We start from the raw sequence: 24,494 nt of genomic DNA on the forward strand, positions 1-24,494 counted from the left end.
TATTCTTACAATGTATAAACAAGGTATCAATAGGGTTGTAATAATCTACATGTTAAGCCCCTAATATAACCAATGAATCATTAAAAACAATCCCTATTATATAATATACTTGAGAGGAGGGTCATATTCTTCAGAGGCCTTAATATAATCTTTTTAAAACTTTTAATGATTCATATCAATTCATTTGTCTCACTTTCCATAATAAAATATTGTATATACAAGGCAAGTTTTTTTTCCTTTTTCACAGCAGTTCACATTGGTTGTTAAACCCATGTCTCTTATGTATGGCTTTAAAATCAATAATTAGGACAGAACAGTTTATTTGTAGAGCAGTGTTTTCAGTGAGTGAGTCAGTGCGTTTATAATAGCAGACATGGTGGCAGAGTGATGTGTCAATGCATTGACACTTTGGTCACTGGGGGAGCCTCCCGAAGCCGCCTCAGCAGCTTCCAGCAGACACACGTAGTTCATGACGACCGCGTCCACCTTGGCTACCACCTCACGCCGCTCGCTCTCGGTGCTCAGGCCTTCCACGAGTGACATGCAGGCTTGCGTCAGGCAGCAGAGTGTGTGGAAGCTGTGCGTCAGAGTGAGCAGTAACTCCTCTGGACTGCTGTACTCCACGCCCATCTGACTGCAGGCACTGCTCAGCACTTTGGCCTGCATGAACAGCAGCTGGGAGAACGTGTCCCTGTCAGCCTCGTTGACCTCGCGTTTCTCACCTCTGGACGAGCGTCCGAGGCTGGAACGCAACACGCCGACCATCTCTAAGGCATCCTTACGTGCAAGCGCGAACCCTGTCTGAAGGCTGTAGGTTTTTCCCTTCATTGAATTTACACGATCTAGCCTCGCTTTGAGGCTCACGTCAGTCGCGGCTGAGACCGTGTTACTCTGCTCAGCTTTACAGTCAGCTTTCATGACTGTGTCTTCCTCGTGATTGAAAGAAAGCGAGTTGGCAGAGAACAGAGCATGTGATGGCATCTTTCTGTCTTCATCATCACCATCCGTGTTTTTCTTTCTCCGCAGGAAGCAGTGACCGAAGGGCACACGGCGCCTCCACGCAGGCCTACATGCATCCAGCCTGGGAGCTGTTGACTCTGGCAGCGACAGGGAGGCTCTTCTGAGCAGCATTTTACTAGATGAATTAGAGGCGACTGAACCGTGGGACAAGCTCTTAGGCAAGGTTTTGGCAGAGAATATCCTCTGTATATTTGGGGGATCTTGAGACTGATTCTGACCTCCATTTTTCCTTGTAAGTGTGGCTCTGGTCTTTTGTAACAGCGCTTCTAAGCTCTTGGAGCCCGGCATTATGGTACCCCAACTTCTCCTGAGCATCAAATCCCTGCGTGGCTTCCTGAGGCTGCTTGATTTAGGGTCACATGAAGAGCCGCTTGAGGGGGAAGCCAGGGCTTGTGGGTCAGGCTCTGGGCTGGCCTGTGTTAGCTCACTGGGCTCTGTGCTACTTCTTAATGAAGATGGTGACGTGGTTGTGGTGGTGGTACTCGTCTCATTACAGAGAGCTAAAGATGAGTCTTCCCCAACCTTCTTCAGCTGTGTGCAAGCTACACTAGGGGTAGTAGGGAAACAGAGAGAACCGTTAAGCATCTCACACGTGTTAATAATAACAAATATACTTTACGTGTACTGTGAATACAGAGATGACGATTTGAATGTTTTCCAGAATTTGCATACTTGTTAAAAACACATATTGATTCCTAAAGGGGTAAATAGATGGAAAGTGACACTTTAAGAAAACAAATGAGGGCAGGAATATATTTTAAAGTAGTGGTGCCCAAGTTTTTTGTCTTGTGACCCCTTAAAACATCAATGTCTACTTGCAACCCCAGTACAAGTAGTCCCAGTACATCCTGACAGCAATCACTGCTTCAAATGCTTTGGCAAAAAAAAGAAGAAGAAAAAGGCAGTCACAGGACTGGCAACACTGGGCAGGGTTTTGCAGTAAGTCTAGCTTACTCTTGCTAGTTTTCTCAAGATGATCAACCCTAGCTTGCATCAGCATGTTAGCATTTAAAATATACACCTGCCTGTATCTGACTTCAATGACTTTAGTAAATGTCTCTTTTGTTCCAGTCATGCACATACATGTGTGTCTGTGTCACAGACACATACAGTATAAGAGAGAGACCCTCCTGTTTAGTTGTACCTGTGGTTTCTTTAATCTTGGGCATACGGTGACTGCCGTCCCGTGAAATCCCGAACCCAGGCTCAGCACTGGTCGCTGCATGGATCTTCCTCAGCAGGGTGGGGTCCATGGAATGGCCGGCCCTCCCCTGACCTGGGGGCCCAAAAGCTTTCTCCTCAGCCGTTGCATAACTCAACCCCTTGAGTGAGGACTCTGAGAGTACATGCATATTGTCTGTGGCACAAAGAGGAGAATCCATGGGAGTGACGCAGCTGCTGCTGCCGGTGCTGCAACCAGCGTCTATAGAGGAACATTGTGAGCTCTGGAGAGAATGGACTCCTTCACTCTGTATCGATGACATGCGCTTGCTCACGTGGTACTCGTATGACTGTGTGACGTCATGCTCCGACGGTGGAATCTTAATTTGCTGCTGCTCATTGTCCTGTGAAGTGACGCCTCCTTCTGCAAGGACAGGCCCTTTGGACGGAGAGTGGAGATGCTCGTTTAACTGTTGGCTTCTTTCACTTGAGTCCCGTTTCTCTCCCTTTACCGTCAGCCTGTCTGCGTGGGAAGCCTGTGAGTCACTCATACATTCTGGAGAGAGATTTCCTGCCATTTTGTTTCCGGGCGCTCTCTGCTGCCATTTTTCATGCCTGTCTTGAAAGTGAGTTCGCCCAAGATCAAGTTGATTCATGTAGTAGGAATCTCTGACGGTGAAAGCGTTATACTTCCCAACAAGATGAGGGGGCTCTTCTCTTGGTAAGTCGTGAGAAGTCATGTGAGATCTGTCAGAGGCTTCACAGGTGTCTCTGTGGATTCTGCCATCTGCCTCCCTCTGTTTTCCTCTCTGCCTGCTCATTACTGAGCCAAGGTGCATCTTAGTGAAGTATTCACTGACTGACTTTATTTCCATTGTCTCTGGCTCCATTTCACCGCCATCCGAGTGACAAATCTGGGAGGAGGCGACGGCAGAAGATTTTGCCCCGTCATCCTGATGCTCCTGGGGGTTGTACTGCATCGCTGCCGCACCACCATCGCTAGGTGCAGCGGCCTCTGCCTTTTCCTCGTTCGCGGCGTGGTATCCTTCAGTCATGGCTGCATGCATCCTCAGGTGGTTTTCTGAGTGTCTTTGAGCAGTGGCCAGCTCGGAGCTCTCTGTCATCTCAGAGGAGTTTGTCTCGTTGCCAGAATCTGAGGACTCAGGACTAAATGCTCGGGATATTTCTACACCTGTGTACCAAAGAAAGACAAAAAAACGGCATTAACAACTTCATTTAGACACACGAGAAACATCACAGATTAAGAAATGAGTAAAGTAGATGTAATGGTAGCGACATGTAATTCAGCATGTAGGGGAAAAAGGTGTGAATGACAACTTCAATTAATATAAATAAATATAATATGAATAATAAATATCAATCAAAAAATCGCATAAAATTACAATCAAATTACAAAATCCTAAAATGTTGCTAAAGAACATTCCAGATTTAAAAATTTGTATTCCATGGATTGCTATTTAAAATGATTTGTTTACATTTTTTTAATATTAAAAACACATTTTTGACATTGTGCAACATGCAAATCGAGAAAACAAATAAAACGATCAACAAAACAACAACAAATCCTGCCCAAATGAATGATACTGTAGTGAACACAACTGTTTGTATGATGAAATGAATGAAGAAATACTCACACAAATGGAAACATAGAACAAAATGGGCTTTATTGAAAAAACAACAACAAATCAAAAGTGAATGGCTGGATCATGTGTGGTGTTAATGGATGAATGTTACAATGGTGTAAGGAGAACCTGTGCTACTCTCTGACTGTGCCGGACTCTGATCCTCAGATGCAGCGAGGGCCTCGAGTGCCTGTAAGGTCGACACCACAGCATCGTTTAGAGGCTCCCCGTGGACCTCTGCTCCGAGGTTGGGTACTGAATCTATGAGAGACACTGGGATGTCATTGCAGGCCCCCTGTGCCCGAGTCCCGGCCCCCTGCTGCTCCTCCTCGTCAGAGCTGTCCCTGAAGCCGGGAGGAGGAGCAGCGATGGCCAGGTTAAGAGAGTGCAGGAGCACGTCATTGTCCTCCTCGTCGTTCCCCTCCGGTGGGGGAGGCAGGGAAGTCAAGTCTATGATGTCATCGCTGGACCCTGAGAGCGAGAGTAACATAGGCTTGTCAATGTCACTCATCATCATGTCCTCCTCACAGCTGATGTCATCCTCATCCTCTGCTTCATCTGTTGTCTCTGCGTAACAGATGTCGTGCAGCAGCGGCTCCTCGATGCATTCAGTAGGACCAAAGATTTTGGTGGAGTACTGATAACCGTCTTCTATGGCATCCATCATCTTATAGTCCTCCTCAAGATGCCTGTACATGTGGCTGTGATTGTCTAGAATCTCTGGGCTCTCATCCATCAGTCTCTGGTAGCCCAGGTTTTGGGGGTTTACACTGTCTAAGGGAGGATCTCCAAATATGAAGGAGACCTTTGCACTCCTGGAGGGGTCTTGGGGTTTGGGCCTGGGGACATTGAGGTAAGTTTGGGTGCAAGGGATTCTGCAGCACTCTGCTCTCTCTGCCATGTGAATTGAGTGCTGGGCCTGGTGGATCTCAGTTATGTAAACTGGTTGGCCTTCAAATTTCCCGTGGTCAAGGTATTCACACTCCTGGTCAGAATAGCCTTGGCTGCATCTCTGGTTGTTTCTGTCTTCAAATCCTTTATGGGGTGTGCTGTAAGTACACTCAATGGCCTGGTAGGTCTGCTTTACTCTTCCTGCAAGGCCTGCAAAGAGGAACCAAAACATTTAACATGTACATTTAAACGCAGCAAGTTCTGATGAGTCGTCTTGTGATCATTTCAGACATACTTGTTTCTGTGTTTTTGGCCACATTGAAGATGGAGCGCCGAGAGTCCACCAGTAATCTGTAGTAGCCAGCAGTCAAACAGGCCAGATTCATTGCATCGACAGACTCCATTATGAGAGTGATGGGCTGTGAACGAGGAAGATAAGCAGATGACAATGAGCGCAAAATAAATGGGATGGTGGGACTGTAGAATGATGCTATAATTACTGCTAAACAGACTTGGTGCTGTTAGGGGGAAAGAAGAGGGTTTGCTAACCTTTACGTCCAGAACATGTAGCTCCACTCGAACCCTGTTCTCATCTTCTGTGTACATCTCAATGCGGTTGACGTGACTGAAATCAGCCAGGAGAGCCACCAGGTTTGTTTTGGTGTTAATCACATGGCTGATGCCATACTTGGGCCCCACCAGCAACGTCACTTCTGTGTGCTTCTCGCCTTGCTGTGAAAGGAAACGGAGTGTCAGCACACGTATCACTTCCTGCATGCAAATCAAAAGCGTGTGACCTGGTATGTTTTTGTGTCACGCGTCATGTGATTTCACTCACAACTAGCGTGGATCGAAATACCCGTCCTCCATACAGCCTCAAATCGCTGAGATACTTCAGATAATGGACCTTTGCCTGCAAGGCAGTCAGCTGGAATATGGGAGGAAACATAACACACAGGATTAAATACAAGCTGAATTTATTTAAATGAGGTGTTAACGGCATAATGTAATGTTAAAAAAAAAAAAAAAGGTGCAACATTATATGTTCAAGCCACCAACCACTGAAAGACTCCACTAGGTGGTAGTAAAGAGTCTCTTCAGATGTAGTGAAAGAGAACGATGAAGAGACAGGAAGAGATAATGAGGGAAGAGGTAACACTCCACCTTTTTACCAGGCGGCACCAGGTTCTGGTTGGTTTTGAGGATGTGAGTGAGGGCTTTTTTGATGTTCTTCTCTTTCATGCTAGACAGCACTGCTGGAGGCAGGAACAACGCCAGACCCCACTCCTTCCTGCAGACCCGCCATTCATTACAATTAGCCACTATGACAAACAGTCAAGTCAGCACTCTCGACCGCTGATAGAGTCACTTCACCCTGAGGTGGTACATTGATCAACTGACAGGGTGCGATCACAATCATTAACTAAGCAGGGATGTATCTTCTGGCATTGCAGTTGCACAACACTGGTGAGATGATTATTGTTAGCATTCTGGACTAAGTACCCAAACAACAAAATGACTCTCTGGCTATATATGCATGGTGCCGTGTGAAAGACAATCTACTCACTCAATATACTTTAAGGAAACTTTCTGGGAGTGCTTGGTATTGATGGTTAGAATATACATTTGCAGGGCAGCCAGATGGAGGGCCGTGTCGTATTTCAGCTCTGACCCAAATCTCTCCAACACCACATCATTACAGCTCTGGAGGAGCCGGAGAGGGAGAGGACAGAAACAGTTTACAGCAATCATGTCTTTGTTATAAGGCAGTAATTATAGACGAAAGTCTCAATAAGTTTCGAGTTCTGAGGCGTTTTTTTCTAGATTACCATACTTTGATTCTTTTAAAACTTTCACCATGAACCGCACCGTGTGTTTACGTGTTGTCTGAATCTGGTGACATTCACCTGAACATAGAGGTACTCAAATGCTACTGCGTCTCTCCTCAGCAGGTCCACGGGATCCTTCGGGACAAAAGTGATGCGAAAAAAGCACTTCATCTTGTTTGACCCTGGCCTCTGTGTCACCTAGAGCACAAGTCAGAAGATAAGGCATTACATGCAACATTTGACATTAGGCCTATCCTGTCGTCTGTCAGAATTCACAGTGATGCATGAATAGTTTGACACTGTGGGAAATGAGCTCATCGCTTTCTTGCCGAGAAGATCTATGCCACTCCCATATCTGTCCGATTAATATGTAGCTGGAGGCAGGAGACGCTTAAAGACTGGAAAGAGCGGGGAACAGCTATCCTTGCTCTTCCTCTTTTCTTTTTTTGTTTTGTTTTTTGTTCAGAGGAAGTGGTCTTGAAGGGACTACAACAAATATGTGTTAACGCTGCAATAAAGTGAAGTGACCATATTTCCCACAATGTTTAACTGTAACATTTTCATGTAAAAGCAGTCAAACTGACAATGACTCTGCAGTTCTTCCCCTTTTGTCCTACAGCATGAGTACAACAACACTTTATACCGAGCACAAGGGTGGTATCCTCCCTCTGTTTTTGTCAAGTCTATCATTTCACTGCCTCGCTCTTGTTCAGTAGCACAGAGGAGAGCTGACTCACCTGAGTTAGCATCTCCTGCTCATGCAGGAGCATGAGTTTGCTGGCAGACCCCTCAGCTCTTTGCTCCAGCATCAGAGAGAAGTGCTCGATGCTCTTAATGGATAGCTTTTCTTGCAGGGTCAAGATGACATCCTTTCGCAAAGGCAAAACCAGAGTTAATATAATACGAGGACCGTGCAGATGCAGCAGCCTGCCTGTGCTCAGCTCAATGCTAAAACCATGAATCATTTTCACGGCTGGACACGTGCAAAGACATTAACGGACCATATCGGCAGAATTTCTCCTGCAATATTTAAAAAAAGGAAGGAAATGTAAATTGCTGACTCAAGTTCTCCTTGACCCACATTAATTCAGTTCAAAATGCTTTTTGGTTGCATCATGTTTTATGTGCAGGTTCTGAAGGCTGCAGTGAAGGTTGGTGGTCGCACTTCATAATGTGCAGTAACTGTGAATAACATTCAATATTTAAACTGAATACCACTTTAGAGCGCGCAACTAGATTTCATAGTGAAGCAAGGTTCTCCGCGACACCTACCTTAATGGATGTGCTGCTGTCAAATTTAAATGATTTAGTCTGCCCGTTCTCCAGGTACACCTTCAGAACATTTGGCATAAAGAGAAGGGAGTTGTCCTTCATCGTTTCCTGAGGATAAGAATCATTTGATTAGTAAATCTCACTTGTTTTCTAATTGATAGCTGGGGTAAGCAACAATTCCATAACAAGCTTTCAGCATATTGTGATTCAAGTATTACCCCAGGGCAAAAACAACCCGTGAGAATTTGGAAATACAGCCCTCATCCTTTCGCTCTCCCCTCTCGGTCCTAAGCCCCCTTCAACCAGACGGGCACAGGCATATGCCCACGTTTCACACAGTAACCTGTGCGAGTACAAGTCCTTCAAATCAAACGTTATCCTGATCCTAATGATGTTAAATAGCAGCAATTACATGAGAATAACCATCCTGTTTTGTTCCCTTTGAGAAGACATATTGTGATTTTCTTGCTACAATATCTGCCAAGTGTTACAGAAATGGAGAGAAAAAGTTGCAAGTTGATGGTTTGGCCTTCTGCTAACTAGGACTATGCTCATGTAGAAGGCTAAACTATTAGAGAGATGGAGAGAAAATGTTAAATATGTAGCTTTCTGCTAACCATAGCCGTCAGCTGCCATGAGCTGCAGTCGGCTATGGTTAGTAGAAGGCTGAGCTATTGGCAACATTTTCTCTCCATCTCTGAAAAGCCTCGCGCACTATTGGTCTGTCTTCTATTTTTGGGTTGCCAATGCAGGAATAGTAACTTTTTCTGCAGGATTTTCCACCACTGAATGACGCTTTCGCCATTTAAAAAGGGACGTGCATCTGCATTTGTAGAAAAGCCAATAGGAACACCTTCTCTCTGAAATGACCTTTGATTAGCTAAAGCATGCCGTCACAAGCTAGATTGTTTTTATCCTGAAAACAGAGCCAAGAGGAGGTGCAGAGGTTTTGTCTCAGACAACTTGAATTACAATATGCTGAAAGGTGATTATGGAAGTTTTGCCCAATTATGCCAAAAAGAAACTGCCTAGCCCAGCTTTAAAGTGCATTAGAGCAAAAATGCTGCAATTAGAAGACCCTTAGGAGAAAATGATTGCCCATTCAAGAACATATTAAAGTTTGAGGATTAAAGGAAAATGAAAGGAGTTCCACATTTTGCTTTCTTGCTGAAATGAGAGGATTGATACACTCTATATCTGTATGGTATTTATGACGCTACAACCAGGAAATGGTTAGCTTAAGAGTTAGCATAACAACTTTTAGAAGGGGGAAACAGCTACTCTGGCTCTGTAGGCAACAAAATCGGCCTAATTAGCACGTCATATTTCACAGTGACAATAAGCCTCCAGGGAAGTTACTGCGCCCAGTCAAGAAATTAAAAACACAACCTGTCCTTTTTTACAAGTTTTTGTACGGATTGAACCAATATATACAACATAGTTAGTGAGCTTTAAATGGTGCTGGTTGGCAGATTTGTGTATTACCGTTGGACAGATCCAGGGGAACTGTTTCCCCCTTCTTCCAGTTTGTAATGCTAAGCCAAGCTCTCCTGACTGTAGCTTCATATTAGATACTGTATAAGAGTGATATTGATTTTCTCATCCATCTCTCAGCAAGAAAGCAAATTAGAATATGTCAAACAATTTCTTAAAATGTATGTTTCCACATTTTTCATGTGGCTAAAATTGAAATGAAAGTAATACAAAGTAACCCATTGACGCGTCTTCTTTAATAATCACTTCCTGGTATTATGTACGATGCTGTCCTTTTTGCTCGGAGGATATGACTGATATTCTTCTTACTTAGTGGTTGCTCTCTAAAAAACCTCTTCTCTGTGTGACACATCTGATGAATCAGGGAAGCTGTGAGAGAGTCCCTCTTTTTCTGTCAATCATACCCACACGCTCTCTATTTCATTCCAGAGATGCAAGTAAATGAGAAGTGCATTTCTGGCTCATCTGTGTCTTCATTTTACCTTTCGGGATATCTGATATTTTCACTCTGCTCTACGCACACTTTTAGAGTTGAAGTCTGCCGCTGTTCAAACCTTGATGTGTACCGAATGAATCAATGTACAGTGTGACTTACGGGGACCTGGCCATTGATGATAACCTCTTCTGCGAAGCGGACTTTAACAGGATTAGTCTTTAACTTGGCCTTTTTGGCTGCGCTGATGAATGCCGATTTGGGTGACTTTTGGAGGGAAAAAAGAAGAAGAAAAAAACAAAACAGATTTAAATGACAATTAGGTCTTTTATCGATTAGTAATGCATTTTTTTCAGCTCACACAATTCAAGGATTTGTTCCCTTCTTGAAATATGACAACCTCCCATTTCTCCTCTCAGTGCTGATGCAATTAGGGAGGCTCTGTGTAAGGGCATAAGAGGAGGACTTCCTCACTGCCGGTGTGTCATTGAGGCTGCAAAGAAACGCCTGGTAAACGGAAGCAATTACAGGCTGGATTATAAGAGCTGCTTTGGAATATACACCCAGTTTTTTCTGCAAATGAAATCCTTTTTCAGGTTTAGCCATACGCTCATCGTGATGAGCCTCTAAACACTGAACAAAGTGATTCATTTAAATGCACAATGATGTCATGTCATTTCAGTTTAATTTCAGTTCAATGGAAATGTTGCACAGTGTAAAACACCAACATTACTGTCATGGTGTACAGAGAATTATCAGAACCACTTAAGAAACAACATTTCTGTTGTTTTCTATGAGCATGCTCTTCTGATTTGATCTATTTTTGGAGGGAATACAAGCATAATTCACATTTCTACTGACTTATTTTGTGAACTGTAAACAAAGGCCGAATATATGCTGCTGGCGCTGTTTGTTCACAACCATCTGGTGCTCCGTGACTCCAGTAAATATTGTTGTGGCAGGTTCATCTGAGGTCTTGCGAGGATCTGACGCCACAACACGAGAAGACTTGAAATGACTGCAGCAATTGAACCCTTTCAGTGAGCGGGGCTGCAACACTCAGCTAAGGCATTACTGATACAGTGCCAACTAAAGCACATTATGGCATGAGCGATGACCTGCTTTCATGGAGTCAACAAAATGAACAGTTTCAAACACACAAACGGCCTGTTGGAATGCACTCTATTTCACTCATGGATGGAGAAACTTACTGGGTATGGCTGAACAACGCTCAACAATATGGACTCCTTGCAACTCCTGCAAAAACAACCAGAAACAAAAAAAATGATATGGTTAATAAGGGAAATCTGGAAATATTTCAGTTTTCTTCTAGTTATTGTTATGCTTAGGACATCATGGTGGATGGTAGCACCAGGAATATTGTGTCCCAGTGATGCTCCTGGCAGCTCTGCATTGCCTCCGAAGTGCAGCATTTTACTGCAGAGGTCAACCCCATTCAAGGCCAAAGCAGCTGTGAAGGAGCGGCCACACTAATGGCGCACAGGTCACACCAAACCCTCACAATCAGCCACTCAGCTGTATTAGTGTTATATCTTTAATGAGACACCTAAAAAAACATCAACCGTGAGAAAAAAAACATGAAATCTACTTTTTACACTGTTGTAAGACGATAAATTATGAAAACCAGAACAAAGTTTTTTTTAATGGGCACCATACAATTATCAACAACAGGTTCAACAGCAGGCAAGACATCTCACCTGAATGTGTTGTCATACCTGACAAGGTCAATGACCCTCTCCCTGGCTGCTGAACTGACTGGCTCATCATTAATCATCATGATCTCGTCTCCTGGGATCAGCCTGCCTTCTGACGGACCCCCTGTCAACACAAACCAAACAAGAGTTAAGTGGTACAAGCTGTGCACAGTCATGCCATCTTTCTTTATTTTCTAGGTTTCTTGGCTCAGGTCTCGAATGAATGCTTACTCGTTGATCTTTGTTAAAACCAATGAATCATCCACGTAAATTACAGCCAGAGAGGGTTATCCTCTGTCCTTTCTTGCTCATTTTTAGAGGGATCCCATCTGCTTCTGGTAATGTGTTAATAATGGCCATGGATCGGATGAGTCACTGTTGTATTAGAGCTCACTGTGCAGCTGGGGCACTTTACCTGGTGTAACTGAGCGGACCACCACAGGTTTCTCACTGCCTGCCACAAATCCAAAGCCAAGCACTGGGTCTCGTCTCATCTCCACCATCCGGGGCGCTGGTGGCACGAACCTGTCCCCGTCCAGACGAACCTCATCCAGAGAGCTGCTCTGGGAGAGGTGGCTGTGGGAAGAATAAAAAGCATGTTTCCCTTCATCCCTGCTGGTTGTTTTTGTTACATTTTAAAGCAATGCTTTTTAATGGCCAGTGTTGTGTAGCCACTGTTGGTGTATCAAGGAGAACAGAAATGTCAAATTTCACACTTTTGTAAACTTAAGTATCACAATAATTTAAAAATCACCCAAAACTCTGGGAACTTGTGATAGGTATTTATGACAATTGTCTGAAATTGTATAGAACAAATGATTCATCAATTAACTGAGACAATAATGTGCATATTTTCTGATCAGGACAATACTAATAATGTTAGTTGCAGCTCTAAAATAGGAATCCTGAAAGAATATAACAAATAAAAAGAGTTTATATTCAAGAGACAATGACAACTGCAGCTCAGCATGGACACATCTGTTAAAAGATGTAAAGCAATAGATGTAACCACTAACTGCACATGGTTGTTTACCTAAATCCCCAAAATGTTTAAAGACAAGATGCAAGACGTTGTTTTAAAATGAGGAACTAGTGCAATGCTGCAAAAATAGAACATGTGGGCGATGGTAATCAGGAGCCGATGTTTGTATTATCACATTGCAGATGTCTACTGTGTGCTTAGTTGCAATTGTCTGTGGTATTCATACTGGTATGTGTTATAGAATAGGCTTTTGCTTTGCCACACTAATGATGCAGGACAGGTATGGTGTGTGGTGTGCAGTTGAACATCTCCTGCCTGAGTTTGAGATTTGCTATCTCGATCACTGTAAGACTCCTGCCATAGCTGCAAACCAAGACTGCATGGTTTATACCTTATTGAACTGTTTCAGTTAACCTGATCAATGCATTTTCCTCTGTCCTTTCAACACAGTTATTATTCTCTTCTTGACCTCAAGAGACGATGCAGACCCTGTATGTGCTTTCACATCTTCTGTGATCAGCGTTCTTCAGTGTTTCTCCACTTTCTCTGGCTGCAAAGGCAGTAGCAGCTCCATATGGTGCCAACAATGTTGGTTCATTAAAGCCGTGGGCAGACAGTGTGTAATTCACAGTTATTCTTGACACATGTACGCTTCACCACTAAATACTAACAATTCATCTTCTATGGCACAAAGACACAGAGAGATCTGTCAATCGCAATCCCGATATTACAAAAAAAAAATAATAATAAAATGTTCCACAATATGGTCAAAGCTAAGTGATTGTCAACTGAGATTTCGGAGGAGGATTCAATAATTCTCTCCCAGAGCTATAAACCACAAAAAAATGTAATACCGTAATCCCCAACAACCAAATGGATAACGAACGATGACAAGCTTTTTTTGTGCTCGTATCAGTTCTGAACTAGAAGTGAACCTGATCTCTTTGATGGTCTCACTTTCACCTTTTACAGCGAACTAAGACTTACTATATAGATATCGATAGACATTACCACCAGTCTGTCAACATTGACTTTGCCAGCTGATTCTAGTAAAATGGGGCCGTCATTGTTTGGAGTGTGGCTAAGAGGTCTACAGCACATCGCTACAGTGGGGAACAGACTTGAAATGAATCACCTAATTCTTATTCGACAATAAATGTCAAACAAAGATGCTCTAAATTAACCAAATAGTTTCATCTTTTCGTTCCAGACAAAACATAAGCCACTTTGTATTCAAGCTGAACAAAAGCCTGATGTAGACCGATATATGAGGAGCAACAATGATCTATAGAAGGTAATATCATCTCTGAAGATACATGTTGATGATTGGCATTCTCTTGAATTTGAAGAGCTTTTACTGTACCACCTATTGAAGGATTCTCGGAATGAAAACATTTTACATAAATCTGATCGATGTTTTTATCTCCCCCCATTCCGTCATTATAAAAATAAGAAAACGTGTTTGTGACAAATAAGTTCAAATAGGTGTGGTTTCTTTTGGCGGCTTGTTTAACAAATACCCATGTTTAAAAATAAAATGTAGTCCTGAAATTATATTTATCTGACATGAAAGTGGCAGGATATGTGTTATCTTACAGGACTGCAGACAAATGTGAGGGTCGGAAATGCTATACAGACTCATACAGACACAATAAATGCATAAAACCGAACCACAAGTTTACCAACTTCATTATTTCAGACCCTGTACACAGAAATGTACCCATATTACTGTCTTTGAATATAAAATATGATGTTTTTCTCATATCATGTCAGTATAATACTATAGGTATCCAGAGGCTTTAGATAATACTGGAGTAGCCAAATATTCAGAACACACCCACTTCAGTATTTCCACACCCAGTCCGGCGTGGCATTGGCCGTTAGTGCCAGTTGACGCGAGAGGCCCAGAACATTAAATGTGTTTTAATTGGTGCATTTATTAACCATTTTTACAAATGGCTTTTTAATTGTATCACTAAACACAACAGGCATTTGAATGTATCAAAGAGTTTTCTAAATGTATCTGGTAAATATCAAAGTTTATGATAAAGATTCAAGTCCAGAATTTGTTCAGTGGCACACTCAAGCCTCCATACAAAAGAGACAGACAGCCCCCCCCCTTTACTTATAGATATTATATCGTTAATTCGAATGCATCTTACAATTACATTTTGTCCTCACCCTTATCACCCCAACAAGACATCTGTTTCGGCATGTTGAAAACTGTTTAAGCGTCGACTCATTACCACACAGTGAACGCTATCACTTTACATTTCTGACGGTCTTTCTAAGACACATTTAGTTTGGATTTATGTGTCAGTTTTATCCCTCAAATGACAAACTCAGCAGATTGTGCACAAATCAAAACCATATGGGCCTGTGCATTCAGGGAGAGTACTGTCCCCTCCTCTACATGGCCACCTGCTAAACATGGCTGGATTCCCATTGTGCAGACAGCCATGCATCTAATGCTCCCTAATCATGCTCATTAGCTGCTAGTGTAGCTGCACAGCACTCTATACAGCAATCAGAAGCCGCACTGTGAGCTATACAATTAACAAGATGAACAAAAAGGAGTCGCAAGAAATGCTGGCATGACTGTCACTGTACAAACGAAAACGACTATTTTCACTGTTGTTTCCTAAAAGCATATTTTGGACAAAGTGGAGTAAGCTCATGACCAAAAGCAATATCCCGTTCCTCTCGTTCTGAAATGCTCTGACACAGCTCACAACTTGTTGGTGCTGAGGCGGTTATTTGTCCTGTGTGGAACGCAATTAGTTTTTTAAAATAATGCAATCACAGCCAGTTCATGTTGGCATACGCTTTTGCTGTGTCACTTCTCCTTTTAGAGGACTGGCTGCTGTGAATTTTCTAAACCTACCAAACAGATATGTGGTTTTATTCTTGTACATTTGGCTTAATGGAGTCAATTTAATGGAACCACTGTTCATTTCACTTTGACATCTTTGTGTATTTTGTGAAAAGAAATTGCCATCCTGCCTTCTGAACTCAGTCACGACGAAGAGGAAGTCTCTGTTGAATCTGTGATTTTTCCAATAGTGATCTACTCTGTTGAACAATCTCTCTAAATCTCGAAACTAAAACACAGTTAAATGCCTTGTGTCACAGTGTAAATATTAAATAGCTACTGCGTTATTCATGTGCTCCTGAGAAATACAACAATTATCAGCACCCTGGAGCCTCGACAGACTCAGATGAAACACTTGATTAATCATAATCTTCCTCAAATTTAGAAAGCTACGGAGCCAAAACAGCCTCCACGATCTGTCTCATCCAGACACACTCACTGCATCCAGCACTTCCACCGCTCCTTACTTCTTATATAACTCCTCTGACATCACGCTTCTCGTGCTCTAACCCATGTGTGACAAGTACTCACCTCCTATTCCGTATACAATGCAAGTACACAGATTTTTTTTTCACATTAGAGAGCTGCATCTATGACACATAAATACCGTGCACTTTGTTGCATTACAATGAATGTTAAATGAGAATAAGTGACAATCTCGCGAGCAAATGAAAGGCGCAAACCTATAGCAAAACAGTCAGAATCTAGTATGCACAGGGGTTCATGAACGCAACAATATTTTCAGTTCTAGTATGAATGCATATTACACATCTCGATAAAATGAAAGGAAAGCCCAGCTGAATCAACAGGACAGATACAATTAGCAAAAACACTCCATTAGAATATGTGCACACAACCATATAGACAACCAGTGCAGAGTTTCCTTTTACCTGCCTGTACGGTTATCCAGAAGTGCCAATTGCAAAGAATCAATTACGCTGATGACACACTATAACCCAGCATCCTCTGGGGGACGTGCAGACTCTCAGATCAAAACAAGTCCCTGCACTGGTGACTATCTTCCTCGGCGGCAGCGGGCACACACTCTCAAAAGCCCTCTTCTGCATTTGGGAGACTGCATGAGGAGTGTTGTGGGTGTGTGAGAGAGAGAGAGAGAGCGAGAGTAGGCAGGGGCAAAGTGAGCGCAGCAGTGGAGGGAACAGAGAATCAGTATTCTGAACGCACAGATGGAGAAAGTGTGGAGGCAGTGACGTGGCTGGAATAATCACAGGCTGGTAACGCGTCTGAAACATCTGGGACAGAGAAAGCTCCCCTCCTGTTTGTTTTTTTAAACACAGGGCACTTACTTGATGTAGAAGTCACGCCCCTCTCTATTGGTACCCATGTCCCATCCATTGGGGGGTCCCTGTGATGCACTCCAGGTCCCTGAAGGGGGCGGCCAGCCTGAGGATTTGGTCCTGTGGCTGCAGAGGAAGAAAGGGATGAGAAATGAAGCATTGATCAACTTTATATCATAGCGTGCGGTTTCATTCAAAACCATGCGTAACACCTACAATATCAAGGTCAGAGTTTATATGATAAATCCCACTCTAAAATAATACAAAATGAATATTTTTGTCATAGAGTTATTTTAATCATAATAGAAATGAATTAGTCGTGGGCTGATATGAAGCAATTCAAGTGATAAGAGGATGTCTGATTCCAGCGTGATGAACAATGTTCCATAGCCACAGTTCACTCGGTGAATACAAACCAAATTAATTACGTAAGCTCGACACAAAGGCGGAGTTGTCGTGCCTCAATCTTGTGCTTTGAGAGGCATGAAAACGGTTTTATTTCTAGATGTCAGCATATTATTTATAAAAGAAGCCCTGAGGAATTTTCTTATGAAGTGGTCATTTGATTTGCTTAATACCAAGACGATCTGATGAGGTTCATCGGAGAAAAGAACCAGCTATAACAATCGTAACTCTATTGTATGAAAGACCATGGTTTTCTTAATAAAAAAAGATTTTCTGATTCTCACAAAACACAATTCTCCGTAGCCTTTGGTGCTACAAGTTGGCAGAGTGCAGGTATTTAGAAGAACTGTAACTGGCTAAATGTTTTCTGTGTCTTTTTGTCTGCTCCCCCCTTTCTTGTCTTTCTTTTAACTTTGTCTTTCTGTTCGCACACTGGTGGTGCTAGCGGTGGCACTAAGTTATGTCACTTCAAAGGCGTGTCTGCCGTGTAACAGGGCTCTTCGCATTCATTATTCAAAGCTCCTCTTTCTTTCCCTCTAAACATTTCCCCAGTTACTGTACCGATGATAATACATTGTGTGCAGGGCGCTTGTATCTGCATGAGACTGTGTGTTAGTGTGTGTGTGTGTGCCCATTTCACGAGGTATTAATAAAATATTATAATAAATAGAATATATTGCCAACTCGTCAACACAATGTATGAGCTGAGAGAAAGGTTACAAACTATTCTAAAGCTATTCAGTGCAAGAGTGAGGCATTTGGTTACAAAATAATGCAACCTAAGCTGATTTGTATTCTGGGTTCAACAAAACACTACTGGACGCATTAAATCACAACAAATTCATTAAAAAAAGGCATATGCTGTTGCTGAAAATTGTGTTTTTCTTTTGAGAACTACATTTAAAGTCGAAAGGGCTCTGAACACAGGAAGTCATCTTTCTTTCTCTCCCAGCACAATGTTTGGTGGACATTAGTGTGTCCACATGGATATGGATTTATTTGACCTACAGTACATTAGCTGGCAGCAGGCCTCGGTGGTGTATATTTAGAACACATTTCCTGCAGCTCAAAAAGATGTGTGTGGACACAGCTGGATACTGTCTGACATGTTTGGAGCCATGTTCACCTCATTGATGGGTCCTATTGTGTCTCCATTTCAGCTTACAGCCGTGTTAACATGAGCAGTGTTTGATGTCGCAGATTTAGACATTTTAGTAGCGTTTCATGTATGAAAGGTCATAGAATCTTAGCATATTAATATTATTCTATAATGAGAGTGTTTCTGCAGGGTTACATCTTTGGCGATGACGTTTCTCCAAAGGTCTACAATGTAGTCGTGCATATTGTACTTACAGTTTTAGATGCTGTGCCTTCAAAATATCTTTCTGAACTGAAAATTTCCACAAATTCCATTTCCTGTCACACGGCAACAATGTGTCTGTATTAATGGCGCAGTCATCGGTACTGTGATCTTTGATTTCTTTCGTCTGCAGGCGGGAGGTGCATTATGCCATTGAGTCGCAGCACTCCGACTTACAGAGAGGCTGAAAAGGTTCGCAGTGGTGGACAGTGAAACTGATCCTCAGCCAGCATTAATAAATGATGCCTGCACAGTCGCAGCGGACTAAGTAATCGAGCGTCAAGTTGGCAAGCTATGCTACACAATTCATTACCCAAGAGTCAGAGGGAGGACAATTAGAACGCAAAGTTGGAATCAAATGTAATTTCTTTCAGGATACATTGCACTAAAACTACAAAATGAATAGTGACTTCTTTATATTTATAAATATAAATGTTTGAATTTTGCTTACTGTACTATTCCGTAGCAACCTGAAGCTAATACCAACTAAATATAATCTTTAACAGTCAGTAACAACAAAAAGAAAAGTAAAAATGAATCATAGTTGCAAGTGCAAATATGTAAGTATAAGCCTTTGTTACCACAGCAACTAGCATCAAGGTTGCATCATCTATATTTGGAAGACACACGATTTTATTGAAAGACCTTTTGTGCAGCACAGTGGTAGAGTCTGTCATCTAACTTTATCAGTAATGAGGAAGATATAAGTTTAATTGTACTGTCTGCAAGATGGGGAAAAGATCACTTTTCAGTCCTTCATAAAACTTGCATGAACAATGTGATCCTTGGTTTATCACAGGAGTTCACTTTCTGAATGCACGCTAGTTACAGAGAAGCATTCCGGCGTGTTATGAAGGCTGAACTCCCGTTAAAGTAGGGAGTAACTGTCCATTATAGACAAGCGCAGCTATGAAGAGCACATTGCAACACAGACACTAGGTTGAATAATTTACATTGACAATCTCCATGCGGGTTGGCTGTATGAAACCACACTCTGGTGCCACATGCCTGCCGTTACGCATATTGAGAATTAAACAAGTGTCATTTTTCAAGAGGTGTTCAGAAAGTGATCTTCCTTGAGAAGAGACTCAATGACGGTATAGCAACATTTCTACCTACATTTACGTGCTCCTCGACAAAGTACCAGGCTCAGCATTTCCTTCCCAGAATGCACTTGGCGAGAGACAGAGAAACATCCCAGACAGGTTCAGAGAGCCATCATAATTTCAATTGTCCAAACTAAATAAATGGTTGCCTGAGACCTCGTCCACCAGCCAGCTGCCTCCCATTTCTGACCCTGAGCCATTTCTGATCCACTCTTCCCTGAGAGTCTCTGATTTGAACAGCTAAGAATGTCAGATCTGCTGGTCTTTTTGAACTCTGATGAACATTTAGGCTGCAATACCGTTCTTATGAATCAAACATCACATTGTTTCTCGCCCGGTGCAGACAGTTTGTCATGTGTGTGATTGAATATCGAGATTGTGTTAACAGGCTATTTTCACATGTTTAACATTCAGCACTGTTTCTTCTGCATGAATACAAACACAGACAAACACTAAATACAATCACATTGCCACAACACACATATTTAAAGAAAGAACAATTCAAATCTTTGTGAATTTCTTGATTCCACTGCATGTTGTGGATGTGAAATCAGTAATAAATTTTGCGCCCGCCAGCCCACTGTTTATGTTATTACCAATCACTGAACACACACCCGACTCGTCACCAAGTTGAACACAAATAAAGCGTATTTCTCCCACTCTCCTTGTGTGACAGGGAGTGAAGGGTTTCAAGTGTGACTTTAAATACACGCCGCGCGGTGCTCTTGAGTGAAACAGAGACATTCGTGCAGCGATAAACCGCTAATGTGATTCTGTTTGGATATGAAACCTGTGGAGACCAGACACGCCGATGAGATGACCATCTCCAGGGAGGAGGCCGGGGAGTGAGCAGAGCAGAGGAGTGCTCAGACACAGAGGAACCTCTCTGATTAAAGGCTTTATTCATCCACTCCGTTTTACACCGCCTCCATCCTGTTAATGGAAGAAAAAAAAAGCGCACTGCCTTTTGTTTCAGAACACATCTGCCCTCCGCTTGACTTCTTCAACTACCACCTCGGCTCTGATGCTTTGGTCATCAGGCGGCACAGTAGAACACGATCCAATCCGGCAATTATTTTGTGCTCAGTGAGTTCAGAAATATCACTGACCATGTACACTAAATTGCTCAATTTCATGCTACCGTTCTTGCCCATCGTGTGTCAGTTTTTTGTCCACTTTACATTGTGTTTCTTTGACATCAGAGAAGGAAACACTGTGTTTTCCTGATATTTTACTGGTATTTTCCTGATATGCAAGAAAACACTTTCCCTATCGAACCAGCCTGGGTGATTAGAATTAGTACTAACACTCACTTGAGAATATGAGTATGTATTTTCCACATTATTTTGACTAAATATGGTATTTCTGTGTTTGTCTTTAGAAGCACTGATATTGTTGCCATGGGCAACTGCACTATCCTCAGCAGCTCTCCGGTGCCTCTATATAGAACGGGTTTTGGTTAGTTAATCTCCTCGGGGTGGGAAGGAAACAGCATCTGGGAAGCTGGCCACCCGCTATGCTTCTCCTGCTATACTTTACCGCGTGTAAGTTAACCTCACAGTCAACCTAGTTTACCTGTAAAACAGATAGCCTGCTGCAGCACCTATTGCAGAAATGAATGTGTGCGATTGCATGCAAATACACACAATACATTTCCCATTTGACCACATGTAAAAAAAACAAAAAAAAGAACGAATGCAAGACATCAGTGTTTTCATTATTATTTCATCAGTACTCCGCATTTTCCCCAGGCCTCCTTTGCTCCATGTACTGTATGTCAAACATCAACCAAATATAGTGATGAATTTACCCTGCGGGCACTGAACTAGACTTGGATTCTCCTTCACTTCATTGTGTTACCCGCTGCTTTTATGCTAAAAGCTCTGAAGGACAGAACAAAATAAATGGTTGCCTGAGACCTCGTCCACCAGCCAGCTGGCTCCCATTTCTGACCCTGAGCCATTTCTGATCCACTCTTCCCTGAGAGTCTCTGATTTGAACAGCTAAGAATGTCAGATCTGCTGGTCTTTTTGAACTCTGATGAACATTTAGGCTAATGAATTTGTGTTCAGACCAGTGATTTCGTGTGCAAAACGTTTGCATTGAAAACGTGTCGAACAAAGGCATGCATAATAGATTTTTTTTCCCCAAAACACAGCCAGGAAGGAAGTCATGCAGTTCAACTAAATTAGCTTTAACTGTTCTACCATATCCATATTACCACAACCATATCAAGAAAGATGTTTCCACTAAAACATTCAATGAACACAGCTATCTATTACATAATACTGACTTAAAATAGCTGTCATCACACAAAAACAAATAATCCAGACCTGTTTTGAATGCATGCCATGCAAGTAAAACTCATTAAAATCTGCTTTTAACCTGTGATGCTAGTTATGTACTTTTACTGTTATGTCATCTCTTTTGTTTATATTGCTTTTATTGTTTACCATGTAAAGTGCCTTTGAGTACATTTTAAAGTGATATACAAATGAAATGTATTATAATTATCATTAATCACCTACACATACACACAGTTTAGCAACCCTATTGAGTCAGGCAGGTTGAGTAGTAATTGACACTATTTACATTAATGCGTGATATTCATGCACATGTTTTTGTTGACAAACCATCTCTAACACCAGGAAGTATTAAAGTGCAACAGCACTTCCAGCTAAGTTAAGACAAAGTTCTACACTGAAAGATCAAAATAGAGCTGTTTTTACTTTGATCAAATGACTCAAACTTGCTTTTTAGCTACATGAAGACAGAGGGTGAGAGTTTGTTATCTTTCAACAAAAGAACGTCACATGTAACATTTGTTGCTAGATTTAAAAACAACAAGCAATGAAGTAAATGAAAGCAAGAGGGTGCTTTTGTTTCTGACAGCAGACACATCTGGGAGGTAGGAGGAAGAGACAATGAGGGTAAACGTTCCCTTTCTTGTACATCTCTAAATACATAGTGGGTTTCTCTTTAGCTTCAGCAAAACAACATTCTGCTGATTTGAATTCTTGCTGGCAGCTTAGAGGGAGAAAGCAAGATAAAAAAAAAAAACACCAGTGCAGTGGTAATAATCAGGGACAGCATTTTGGGGCATTATTATCAGTGACAGGAGTCAGTGACGTTGGTGGTCCACTGGGAGCCGCATCATCAATGCTGCTGTGAAAGGATACTCACTGGAAAACAACAGTCCTATCATCTGATGGAAAATTCCGACATGCTTGATTTACTGCAGGAATGTTAAAAAAGGAAGCAAGAAAGAAACGTAATACTGATGTGCAATATTATGCATCAAGTATACAGTAAATTGCTGTAATTCGTTGTCTTTGTTTTTTTCTGACGAAAACAATTCCAACGCAGTCTGGTGATGACTCATAATTTAAATGAAATGCACTGAATGTGCATTCTTGTGACACACAGTATCTGATTTATTCATTCCCATTAATGATCAGCTGTTCCCACCACCAGTGGTCTGTGGTGTTTCTGATGGAGCCAAATCCCCGAGGAGGATTACTGTCCACTGGGGCAGATCAACTCAATCTAGCAGACCTATGGGTGCATGAGGTGAGTTGTCTGCCCTGGCAATGAATTAATTCCTCAATGTTAATTTACCGTATACATCACATACCAAATACCTGGCAATGCTTCTCGTAAAGAGAACAAAAAAAACACACAAACCACATTTTCAGTTCTTTCTTACACTCAAAGTTGCCACAAGAATGTAAACTCCAATGTAGTTTTTTTTTCTTTCTATTGTATTGTCAAACTGCAATTTTTCAAAACCTCTACGTCAAAGTGTTCATCCTCCTGTTCTGGCCATAGGAATGTGAACTTGACGGTTTATATTAGATGAGAATGAATACTTAATTGTTCTAATGACCAACGAAAGATCAAGCTCGATTGTAAAGAAGATACGTTGTCATTATACAACCAAAATACGACGTTTGAAAATGACTCGCACCGCTTCTGTGAATTGGTAAGCATCACCCGTGGCCCTTTTGCCTGAAGTGATTTAAAATCTGAAACAACTGCAGTTTATCTCTGTAGTGTGTCAGAACATGTGTGGTTTCATGACACCACATGAAGCAAGAAACCATGACTACTGTCTGCAGTATAATACATTTATGAACTTAGATAGACAGTTTAGATGCATCAACCGCATCCGCTTCTGCATCCAACCCCACTCCCATCTACATCACTTGCTCATTCATTTCACATCATACATGACTGCACAAACTTGCTCTCTTGAGCAATCAATAACTCAGCATTTTTAATCCCCCAGTTCCACATCCAAGTCCTGTGTCACTCTCTAAAAACACCACCTACTAGAGAACAAACAGGCACATACACAGATGGGCAAATACATAGCAGCATCCATAGGACTCACCCTGACAGCTTTGGCATCTTCACAAAGCTGAACACATCCATGTGTGCTGCAGACTGCAGTCAAAGCTACAAATGTACTATCTATATCACGCCGGCTCCATTGTACCACACTGTCTTTGGCAGCGAGGAATAAATATTTCAGGAAAAAAAGTGGCGCTTCCACAAGTCAGGTGGAGAGATTAGTCCTGTTGTCTGGGCTTCTGCATGGCTGAGTGATTGCTGTGTCCTCGCCTCAGCAGCGCAAATCCACAGCCCACGGAAAAGGATCTGGCAGAGCAGCTTCCCCCGGGTTACATCCTTCAAAGCATGCCTCTGTTAGCTGCGTTAAGCCACCTTCATTTAATTTCCACCGCGGTGGAATGATGTGCGGGAGCCGCGCAGTAACAACAGCTTTGGAGAGAGGCAGAGACAGCCAGGAGCAGAGAGAGAGGGAGGGAGGGACAGGGGTGGCGATGGTAGTATAGGAGATGAGACTGGAAGAGAGAGGGAAGAGGAATGCGAGAGGGTTTCGAGTGTGTGTATGGTAGCAAGGGCCACAAGAATTACTACTAAAGGATGCAGCCAGCCTCCAAGAATTCCCCAAAGGCGAGCCTCATCAATCCCCAACCATGTGGTAGCAGG

At 42.3% G+C, this 24,494-nt stretch overlaps 1 protein-coding gene across 1 annotated transcript; it reads right to left on the reverse strand.

The window, feature by feature from the left end:
- LOC306782985 (FERM and PDZ domain-containing protein 4-like) lies at positions 1 to 23,915 on the reverse strand (the record flags this gene model as incomplete). The annotated part of the gene is made up of 17 exons (XM_079276507.1): positions 1 to 1,562; positions 2,165 to 3,373; positions 3,954 to 4,925; positions 5,011 to 5,134; positions 5,265 to 5,447; positions 5,554 to 5,643; positions 5,880 to 6,006; positions 6,283 to 6,419; positions 6,623 to 6,742; positions 7,282 to 7,413; positions 7,817 to 7,924; positions 9,906 to 10,010; positions 10,955 to 11,000; positions 11,462 to 11,582; positions 11,874 to 12,034; positions 16,620 to 16,736; positions 23,875 to 23,915. 17 exons carry the CDS (start codon positions 23,913 to 23,915, stop codon positions 319 to 321), a joined length of 5,037 nt encoding a protein of 1,678 aa, XP_079132633.1. The 3' UTR covers positions 1 to 318.
- Between the last annotated feature and the right edge of the window lie 579 nt (positions 23,916 to 24,494).

Source organism: Melanostigma gelatinosum (genome assembly GCF_949748355.1).
Source record: "Melanostigma gelatinosum genome assembly, chromosome: 10".
NCBI lineage: Eukaryota > Metazoa > Chordata > Actinopteri > Perciformes > Zoarcidae > Melanostigma > Melanostigma gelatinosum.